General features: G+C 32.4%; 1 protein-coding gene across 1 annotated transcript; it reads left to right on the plus strand.

Annotated features, from left to right (window-relative positions):
• The first annotated feature begins 232 nt into the window (after positions 1–232).
• Positions 233–10053, plus strand: LOC143242369 (upstream-binding protein 1-like). Its single transcript, XM_076485724.1, has 4 exons — positions 233–371; positions 691–848; positions 8572–8631; positions 9990–10053. The coding sequence occupies exons 2-4, from the start codon at positions 739–741 to the stop codon at positions 10051–10053; spliced, it is 234 nt and encodes a 77-aa protein (XP_076341839.1). The 5' UTR covers positions 233–371; positions 691–738.
• Positions 10054–11512: the final 1459 nt, after the last annotated feature.

The raw sequence follows: 11512 nt of genomic DNA on the forward strand, positions 1-11512 counted from the left end.
AATCAGCTCCTTTTAACTTTTCTTTTTTAAAGAGATATTTAAGTTCAGAGATATTAACCTATTTTCCTACTATTCTCAGGTAATATACTACTCTTGGTAACCACCCTCTGAAATCTTTCTAACAATTCAGTGTTAAATTTAACGAGTGTCAGAATTCTGAATAATTTGCAGGAGAAATTATCCTGTAGAGGGTGCTAGTGGGCACAATGTTTTCCCGAAATTAGTCGTAGTCGTAGGCTATGTACTATTACGATTAGTATTTCTGGAGTGTAATTTTATGAAAACTTTGATAGTAAGAACAATATGGAGAATAGTAAATTCAGTTTTGTATGCTTGTGCCTTTGGTATACGTTTCAACGGTAGTGTAATCTGTAAGTTTTAAGCATTTCAGGATAATAGCATGTTGCTTAACTTAGTTTATTGTCGTATTTCTGTTCTGGAAAAATTCCATATGTTATTTTAACTATTAAACTACTAGTAGCGACCTTTGAATTGAATGAGGAAAAGTTTATACAGTAATTTTATTTCCATGTTTGTACTGTTAGTATCATTGCTGTTAAATATTAGTGAAAGCGATAATGACCTATAATGTTAGAATAAACTGTTAAGTATTGACTAACGTAAACTGTTTCATAAGTTTTTAATGTCAGGGAGCGTTATTGTTTTCATATTACATAGTATGTTTAATAGCTTGCAGGATCTAGGTGCTGCAAGGACAACTTAAGAAAATAAGTGATTATGTCTGGTCACTGGAATGTCGACAGTATTGGTGATGCACTGGCCGCTGATTTTGATGGAAGCCTGTCTGGTTTGGGGATGGAGTTGGGAACTGGCTCTTTTAACATGAGGTAGGATCAAACTATGTTTGTGGACATGAATGATTACATACTTTCAATATAAACCTTTCCTCACAAAAGTCTGTTCAGTTGACAAAGTATACAAATATATATATATATATATATATAAATCTAGTTTCAGTGGAACTTTAAGTGGAGTAGTTGGTTTGAGAACTGTAGTAAACTTCAACTGCATGTTGAAAGACAATAAGATGATAGTTTGGTTTCTGTATAAAAACCACAATGGTGTTGCTATTTCTTTCAGCAAGTGTTTATAGTTCAATAAAGTATCAAAGTAAATGTACCTCAAGCATTCTTTGAATTGTCCAAGGAATATCACAGTTAGATTTTTTACCAAAATATAAAATATATTTTTATGTTATTAAAGCAGTATGCTTTACTGAAGTAAAATAATTTAGTATTTTGTGAATTATTCTGTGCCTTTTATGTTTTTCTGAGATGTTTACACATGCAGAATTAATGTGAAGCAATAAATGAGGGCAAATGTTAAGTGTTTGTTTATTCAGAATTGAACAGTTAATTGGAATAATTGATTACTGTGATTAGGGTTGTCATTTGTACAGTGAAGGGTCATGGACTCTCATTGTTCTTTTCTAAGAGCCCCACTGAGAAAAAAAATAACAAAAAGCACTTTGATATCAATGAAACACATTATATACAATTTACACAGTGTGTTGATATCAATGAAACACATTGTATACAATTTACACAGTGTGTTGATATCAATGAAACACATTGTATACAACTTACACAGTGTGTTGTTTCCTTTGTGATTTTTATCATTAATGTTAAGTACACTTTCATACTCAACAAAAAAACTGTTATTTATAATGTACATTGCATGTTATTACCTTCATCATGTGTTATAAACTATTTATAATGTACATTGCATGTTATTACCTTCATCATGTGTTCAAACTATTTATAATGTACACTACATGTTTCTTACCTTTGTCATGTGTTAAAATCTATTTATGATGTACACTACATATTGTTAACTTCATCATTTGTTAAAAACTACTTATAATGTTCACTACATGTTGCCACCTTCATCATGTATTAAAAATTATTTATAATGTACAACTATATGTTGTTACCTTCATGATGTTAAAAATTATTAGTAATGTACAACACTACATGTTGCTTACCTTCATGTGTTAAAACTATTTATAATGTACAATACATGTTGCTTTACCTTCATGTGTTAAAACTATTTATAATGTACACTACATGTTTCTTACCTCTTCATGTTAAAACTATTTATAATGTACAATTCACGGTTTCTTACCTTCTTCATGTTAAAACTGTTTATAATGTACACTACGTGTTTCTTACCTTCACATGTTAAAACTGTTTATAATGTACACCACAGTGTTTCTTACCTTTTCATGTTAAAAAATTTATAATGTACACCATGTTTCTTTATCTTCATCATGTAAAAACTGTTTATAATGTATAATCCGTTTTCTTACCTTCTCATGTGTTAAAAACTGTTTATAATGCACACGCTTGTTTCATATCTTCATGTTAAAACTGTTTATAATGTGCAATTCACGTGTTTCTTACCTTCATCATGTTAATAACTGTTTATGCCCTACATGTATCTTACCTTCATCATGTTAAAACTATAATGTACAGTACATGTTTCTTACCTTCATGTTAAAAACTATTGATAATGTACACTACTGTTCTTACCTCATCATGTTAAACTGTTTATAATGTACACTACATGTTTCTTACCTTCTTCATGTTAAAACTGTTTAAATGTACTACATGTTTATAATGTAAAACTGTTTATAATGTGCAAAACATGTTTCTTACCTTCATCATGTTAAAACTGTTTATAATGTACACTACATGTTTCTTACCTTCATCATGTTAAAACTGTTTATAATGTACAGTACATGTTTTTATTCTGAGTAAGTGTTGAAATTATAATATAGAAGAGGATAAAATGAACATCTTTAAAATAAACATACAAGTATCTTCTGTTTTAAGGTATCACTTAATGAGTATTTGATTTATTGCTTTTCTCTGATTATTTTGGTCCAATTAACATTCTGTTTATAAACAAATTATTATAAGGATCTGCTTGTGTATGAACTAATAAAATTTAATATCTTACAAATTATTTTCAAATAGGAAATAAAGAAACACCTTTGAGGTTTTAAAATTAAAGCTACTAGTCATGTGTCTCAAAAATGTTTTCACTGAGGAATATGAAACACTTTCATGTAACAAACAATGTTTTATATTGCTTTCTGGGAATAATATTTAATTTTATGGGGCTGTTTGGTTTAACCAACTTTGTAACTACCATAAAAATTAGGAAATGATTTGAAATTTCAAGTATTTTCTTACTGAAATGACTGCAGATTATAACAGAAAACTGTTTATCATTAGTAGTTTAACTAACAGATTATAACAGAAAACTGTTTATCATTAGTAGTTTAACTAACCGATTTTAACAGAAAACTGTTTATCGTTAGTAGTTTAACAGATTATAACAGAAAACCTCAACTGTTTATCATTTGTAGTTTAACTTTGTAACAGTATACACCTGTTTATATTTTGTTTGTTTTTTTTGCCCTTTGAACAGTGTCTAATATTCACATCATATAATTAGCAAATCATGTGGAGAATGTGATATTATTATTATTTTACTTTATTTAACCTAAAAGTTTTTATATATTACTTTCATAACAATAAATGAAGAATGCATGTGAGAAACAATATATGAAGTGCTTATCTGGGTCTTGTTGACTGTCCATGAAATGCAACTTTAATTTTTTTATTATAATGGTACTGCCATATTAAATAATATTAACTTAATTAAATAATGCACCAAAGAATATAACTATTACAATTTATCTGGCTATCTAAGTGTGTGTCAGAAGCTGTTAAAGACTCACCTAAGTTCATTGATGAATTTTCCATGGAATATAGTTTAAAGTAGAAATAAACAGACAATTCTCTATACAGAGAATAAATTTAAATTTTTGCTTTCTGTTTGTTAAAAAATAACAAAATATTGAATGTTAGAGGGAACTATTAGTAATACATAAATGATAGGATGTGATATGTTGGTGTGGTTGAAGGAGTCTGATTTTGACATTTATGGCTCTGTAAATCGAAATAAGATAGAAGGCTATAAAAATTATGCTTTGCTTGAGCAATGACAACATCATAATAAATAATTTGTTAAATTTTGTATTTTTTTGTAGAGGTGGTAAAAAATTAACCATTCACTATAGTCAGTATTGTCCATCTAAACTGCAGATACTTTCCATAGTCAACTAACTGCCCTCTGAGGTTATCATTGTCCTGTACTGAGGTTAACATTGTCCACCAGATTTGGTAATGCTTTCCAAAGTCAATTAATCATACCCTGAGGTCAACATTGCCCTATATTAAGGTTAAAATTGTCCATTTAAGCAGTAGATACTTTCCAAAGTCAATTTGCTGTGTATCAACAATGATTTTCTAGAACCTATTTAAATTCATAGATGTCTAGTGGATATAACATGAATTTCCAGTCCTACTTGTAGATTTTTTGAAGGAACTGCCACATTGACTTAAATATGTGACTTGATGCTATGTTTTGTAAACTGTTTATATAGCAAAGTGCTTTGAGTGAGTGAAATTGTTGATTACAAGGTTCCTAAAACATGTATTTCACAAAAAAAACCATTAATATCACAGTTTATTCTAGTAATTATCACTGACCCCCTATGTATTTTTTTATCAGTGTTTTCCACTGAATGTTATAACAACAAAGAAATTAAACAGTATGATGCAGTATGTGGAGCCGGTAAGTAGGAAATGTTATAAAAACAAGTCAGTGATCTGTTGATTAAAATGAAATTCAATTTCTTCATACTAACTTATGTATTTCAAGATTCTAGCCAGTCACACTTCTACCTATCATTGTACAGCATGTTTCATGTTTTATTACACTAAACAACTTTTTTAACAGTCTCAAAACTTTAGGAACTTAAAGTGTTTTTAATTAAGACTTGAGATTCACATAAATTATACACATTAAGTCTAACAAGTTTCAAGAGTTCTTGTTTTGTCTGTTTAACCAAGGAAAACATGCTATTTGTTATTTGTGAGAGAACATGTGAAAACCATGCTTTCAACAAGATTAGTGGTGGACGGCTCTCATGAATAATTGATTTGCTAGATGTACTAGCAGGGAATGACTCAGAAGTTTAGTATTGTGACAAAAATACATTTCTTGCTTAATACATGTTTGCTTATTTCTTCCTACAGACAGCTGTACATAAATAAAACCTATAGTACCAAGTTCCAGCTCCTTTACGCTTGCATTAATAAATACATTTATTTGGGAATTAATGGTGATATACATACATTGAATTTGAAGTAATAAAAAATGGCTCAAATAAAATAGAATTATTATTTATGTGACTATTTGATCACTGAAATCTGTGAAATGAGCCATACCAGTTCACTTTTTGTCTTAAAGTTAAATATTCCTTAAATTACAAATTCAAAAATATGAAGATGATTGGATATTTCATCTATTTGAGTGGTGCACAAACGTTTTGAGTCAGGGGCCAAAAAATTGAGATTAAAATTGTCCCACAGTTCTTTCACACAAGATGGACATCATATTGAAGAACATGCAAATAACGATTACATCAAAGAGTTTGCACATTATTCTAAGAAATGTTATGATATCGCCATCTGTCACAAAGTCAGTGCGATGGATGGTGCTGCATGTCATCTACGAGCTTAGAAATGTCCGCTTGATGTTTGACGCTGAAAGACGAAAGACTGCAGCAGATGATCATCAGTCAGCTGATTGCGAGTGTTGTTTTGTTCAGTTTCATATGAAAAGCCTGTTCGCAGCAGTATGTGCTGCCAAACATGCTGGTGTGGACAAGTGCTCTCTTTCAGATTAGCAAATGTATCGGCAACATTTTGTAGGAGTCAAGCAAACTGTTTTCTGTGTAAATCATGCGCAGTTCATCAGATGCCTGGAGATCAGTAAGTTGAGCTGACACTGACACACTGAACGGATCAGCAGAACTTTCATCAACAATCTGCATTGGTCAAAGTCATGAAACCATGAGTTGAAGGATTGAATTGAGGTATCTAGCTTCCCAACATAAACTTGTGTGTCAATGTTTTGATTCTTCTGTAGCTGTGACTGAAAAGTGGGAAAGTGCACAAAGTTGCCTCCTGCTGCTTGCTGCTGGAACAACTGCAACTTTGTCCTGAAAGCTGAGATGTGATTTTCAAGCTGACAGACAAGCTGATTTTTGCCTTGCATCTTCAAATTCAAGTGTTGTGTCATGTCAACCAGAAAGGTCAAATCAGCCCATGCTGGATCAGTCATGTAAATCACTTCTGTGTCTTTTTTTTTTCTTCTGAGGGATTCTATCACCTCATCAATCAACTCCCAGAATCTTCTGAACATCTTCCCCTCGACTCAGCCAGCTGCATTTCACAGTGATACACAAGGTCATCATAGTCTGAATCAATTTCTTCAAGAAGACTTCAAAACTGATGGTGATTGAGCCCTCATGATTTGATGAAATCAATAATTTTCGTCACTAATGCCATCAGTGCCTGAAAACCAAGTTCTTTACTGCACAGGTTTTGTTGGTGAATAATACAGTGCAACTTCACCAACTGTCTGTGCTTCATCAACAGTGCTCCAGCCCGCTACTTTCTTTCGGTCATGACTGGTGCTCCATCAGTTGTCACACCAGTTTCGCGGAAATCCAACAAAACACTACTACACAGTCATACTGTCTCCTCCGAATAGAGCAGATCCAGTTGTCTGCCCTTTGTGGAACCCATGCCGATAAGTTCCTTTGTGAAATCAAACGATGACGACACACCACCAACAAAAAAACTAGTAGCTGTACTGTTGAACTGATGTCAGTCGACTTGTCTGCTGCCAAAGAGAAGTAGACAAAGTTGACTGCTTTATTTGTAAGCTGCCTTGTCACGCCTGCTGAGAGGTGTGAAATTCTTCGCTGAAGTGTCATAAGATTCAAAGCCACCATTTGTAGCTTGTGAACTGCTTCCAGACACAACTTTTCTGATGCAGTAATCATACATTACTTGACAAAATCACCATCAGTGAACAGTAGGCCAGATTTTGCTATCATCAATGAAATATCGTAACTGACCTCACATGCTGCATCTAAATCTGCTGACTGCTTTGAGAAAACATTCTGCTGGTGATTCAGCGACAGCTACAGAGATTCAATCGAGCTGTTCGCTCATCACTGACAACGCGTGTAAATCTTTATGCTTCGACTCATAATGATGCTTTATATTGATACCTTGCCACTGCTACTGTCAAATGACACAGCAGACAAATCACGTTCTTTTGTTGTTGAACAAAACAGTATTGCACAGTCAGATCATCATGAAACTGCCAATTTTCTTCGTCAACTTTTTTTTAATGATTAGCTTCCATTTTTTGTTACTGAAATAATATCAAAATAGTGCTCGTAAGTAAATCTCAAGAACAATTGGAATGCCTGAGATTTCCTAATAACAGAAATATTGCCTCATGGCGCCAATGATTAAATGCATATCTATTAACGAGTTTTGCTTGTTAAGTTTTCTTTATTCCTCGACACAAATATGGAACCATCCAGTATCTAATCTAATGCATATTCTTCTATAGCGCTTAATCTTTATGCAGGTGTAAACTCTAAGCTCGTGAACTCTCTATGTTTGACTTTCCCTTTTGACATCACGGGCTACCGGGCGAATCGTAGGGGCCAACCCGCTGCTGCAGGCTGAACTTTGTGCACCACTGATCTCTATTTCTTACATTTATTAATTATAGCTGTTGTCTGATTGATATTTCAATATACATTCCTTGCATCTATTAGTTATAGCTGTTGTCTGATTGCATATTTCATCTACATTACTTGCATCTATTAATTATAGCTGTTTGATTGAATATTTTAATATACATTCATTCCATCTATTAGTTATAGCTGTTGTTTGATTGAATATTTTAATATACATTCCTTACACCTATTAATTATAGCTGTTGTTTGATTGGATATTTTAATATATATTCCTTGCAAATCTCCCTAAAGTTAATAGCTGTTGTCTGATTGATATTTTAATATACATTCATTCTATCTATTAGTTATAGCTGTTGTTTGAATATTTTTTTAATATACATTCATTCCATTTATTAATTATAGCTGTTGTTTGATTGAATATTTTTTAATATACATTCCTTACATTCTTATAGTTATAGCTGTTGTTTGATTGGATATTTTTTAAAGTTTCTTGCAACTGTTTTCTATATTTCATTTGTTAAGAAGAAGGATGGTAGAAAATCACAAATATACATGGTTTTGTAACATTTTAATGAAACAAATATTTTAGTCTTGTTTTCGATACATTTTGATTTACTAATGTTTATATGATGAGTATTAGTTGATTTATGCATTTGTAATTTATTTTTTGAACCAAGCAGAGAACTTGAACGCGTGAGCAATCCAAGACTAAATGTTTTTTCCTTCTAAACTAAGAAAGATTTACATGTTAATGACTGACAATGGTAGCCCTAACTTTGACACATCATCTCATTTATTACAATACTCTTTTTACTTGTATTTCTTCTATGTGTAATTATCAACTTTTGAGTATTGTAGTGTTGAACATTCTATATAATGAGTATAAGTGATTCACAACTGTCTTCTAGTGACACACTGATGGCCTTACCAACATTGAACAGTTTAAAACAGGAAAAGGAAGCAAGAAGGTAAGTGTGATGTGCAGTAATAATGGTACTTATTGGCATATAAATATCACAGCTCTGTTGTGTAAAATGGGTACCATTCTATTGTTGTATTAGTACCTTAGTTTTTGGCTGTTTCTAAAATGTCAGTAAAATTCTTTCAAAAGCTTGTTAATCTCACCAAACTGCTCAGGGAAAATTTTCTTTGCTGTCAGTTTGGTTCTATGTATAAGGCAGTGAACGCCAAGCACTCATTGTTTTGACTTGAAATATGGTGCTTTGAATAGTTGGCATGTGGTTTGAAGTTGTAGAGTTCAGTCAGTCTCTCTCTTTTTCCCAAAATTGACAGTAGTACTATCCATACCTTCTCCATTAGTTTGTTTATGGAATTGCTACTACTGCCCTCAACCAGAGTAGCTACAGGACACTCATCAACTGTTTAAAATTCTCCGCCTCCCAATGCAATCAATTCCTTTATCAATGCATGGAGCAAGTTGTCTGAACTCACTGAATCATGTGATATCATTTGTACAAAACTCAACAATTGTGTTTGGGTTCAAGCTCATAAGCTGTTGTAATATAAATAAGTTCAGCCTTGTATGTTAGTTTTTTTTTTGCTACCTCACTGCTGTCTCTCAGCAAGCTATTAAAATTATGAAAACAACAGTCTCAACTAACACTGTTTGTCACTTGTTGGGTAAGATTGTGATTAAATATGTTTGTTATTGTTAAATGATGAAGTTCTATTTAGTCTCACTTCATCAACTGTTTCATCTAATATCCAGTTTTAAATTATTGTATGCCATGTCAATAATATATACTTTAAACTTGTGTACTGTGTCAATAATATATGATTACAAACTTCAATGTTATGTCAGTAAATATATAACTTCAAATTTGTGTATTATGTCAATAATATATAACTTCAATTTGTGTGGTTATGTCAATAATATATAACTTTGAACTTCTGCTATGTTAATAATATATAACCTCAAACTTCTAAAAAAAGGCTGTCAATAATATATAACTTCAAACTTCTGTGTGCTATGTAATTATAACCTCAAATTTCAAAAGCTATGCCAATAATATATAAATTCAAACTTCTGTGTGCTATGTCAGTAATATATAATTACAAACTTCTGTGTGCTATGTCAATAATATATAATTTCAAAGTAAAAGTTGATATAATCAAGCATCGCGGAACACTTTAGAAGGTTTTCTTTATAACACAATCAATATGGGTGATCCTTTAATTTGCTTTTAAAATCTCAAGTGGCACTGTTTTGTACTACATCAAACAATTATTGTTCTGGTACTTGTCCTTGTAGTAAAGTACATGTATTTTTATCACTTGGATTCTGCTGAATTATTTGACGCTATAGTGACCCACACAACACTAATGGCAGCAGTGAAGCCAACAATCAGTGTAATGAAAACGTGGTTTGACCACAAAATGGTCCTTCAAGGGAAGAAAAATAGACTGGTTCTCGGTAATTATGTGACTGTCTCTCTTACCACAAAGCGTTTTTGTGTGAGAAAGAGAAGCAACTGATACTTCACAAGCTAGCAGGTAAATTATGACTGTTTTGTTATACTGATCCTTCATAATACTTCACAAGCTAGCAGTGTAAATTATGACTGTTTTGTTATACTGATCCTTCATAATACTTTCACAAGCTTGCAGGTAAATTATGACCTGCCACAGTTCTGATCCTTCATAATATTGTCATTATAACTTTATATGTCAGTTTTGTAAAGATTATTTCATCTTTAACATTCTCTGTAGATCTTCCAACCTCGTCATTCCTACACCTGTTTGGAAGATTTAAGCTACTTCCTTTAATGTTCAGACATTCACTAACATCTGGTAGGTAGAACACACCTCCTTCTTTAATGTTCAGACATTCATTACATCTGGTAGGTAGAATACACCTTACACATTTTAATGTTCAGACATTCATTACATCTGGTAGGTAGAAACACACCTTCAATGTCTGTGACATTCAGCACTACAGGTAGAACACACCTTTCCTTAATGTTCAGACATTCATTACATCAGGTAGGTAGAACACATCTTTAATGTTCAGACATTCTTACATCAGGTAGGTAGAACACACCTTTCTTTAATGTTCGTACATTCATTACATCAGGTAGGTGTGTTCAGACACACGTACCTTTAATGTTCCCGTGACATTCATTACATCTGTAGGTAGAACACACCTTTCTTAATGTTCAGACATTCACTACATCTGCAGGTAGGTAGAACACACCTTCTCATTTTAATGTTCGTAGACATATCTACACACACTGGTAGGTAGAACACACCTTCTTTAATGTTCAGACATTCATTACATCAGGTAGAACACAATCTTTCTTTAATGTTCAGACATTCATTACATCAATTGTGTAGAACACACCTTTCTTTTTAATGTTCTGTAGACACCTTCTTTAATTGACATTCTGGTAGGTGGTAGAACACACCTTAATGTTCAGACATTCATTACATCAGGTAGGTAGAACACACCTTTCTTTAATGTTCAGACATTCATTACATCAGGTAGAACACACCTTTCTTTAATGTCTGCAAGGTATTCATTACATCAGGTAGGTAGAACACACACCCTTTAATGTTCAGCATATCTGGCCGCATCGTAGGTAGTAGAACACACCTTTCTTTACGTCTGTACATTCATTACATCTGGTAGGTGGTTTAAGTTCCACACCTTTCTTTAATGTTCAGTACATTCATTACATCTGGTAGGTAGAACACACCTTACTTCTTTACATGTGTGTGACACCTTTCACTGGCATCTGGTAGGTAGAACACACCTTTCCTTAATGTTCAGATATATTCATTACATCTGTGTAGAACACACCTTTCCTTAATGTTCAGACATTCATTACA

Source organism: Tachypleus tridentatus, unplaced genomic scaffold (assembly GCF_004210375.1).
Source record: "Tachypleus tridentatus isolate NWPU-2018 unplaced genomic scaffold, ASM421037v1 Hic_cluster_2, whole genome shotgun sequence".
NCBI classification, from domain to species: domain Eukaryota; kingdom Metazoa; phylum Arthropoda; class Merostomata; order Xiphosura; family Limulidae; genus Tachypleus; species Tachypleus tridentatus.

Bases quoted from the DNA above. Each gene is read 5' to 3' on its own strand.
- LOC143242369 (XM_076485724.1), top strand. From the start codon at position 739: ATGTCTGGTCACTGGAATGTCGACAGTATTGGTGATGCACTGGCCGCT. The intron at 849-8,571 runs GTAGGATCAAAC...ACTGTCTTCTAG, and splicing joins ACTGGCTCTTTTAACATGAG to TGACACACTGATGGCCTTAC. The intron at 8,632-9,989 runs GTAAGTGTGATG...TTGACGCTATAG, and splicing joins CAGGAAAAGGAAGCAAGAAG to TGACCCACACAACACTAATG.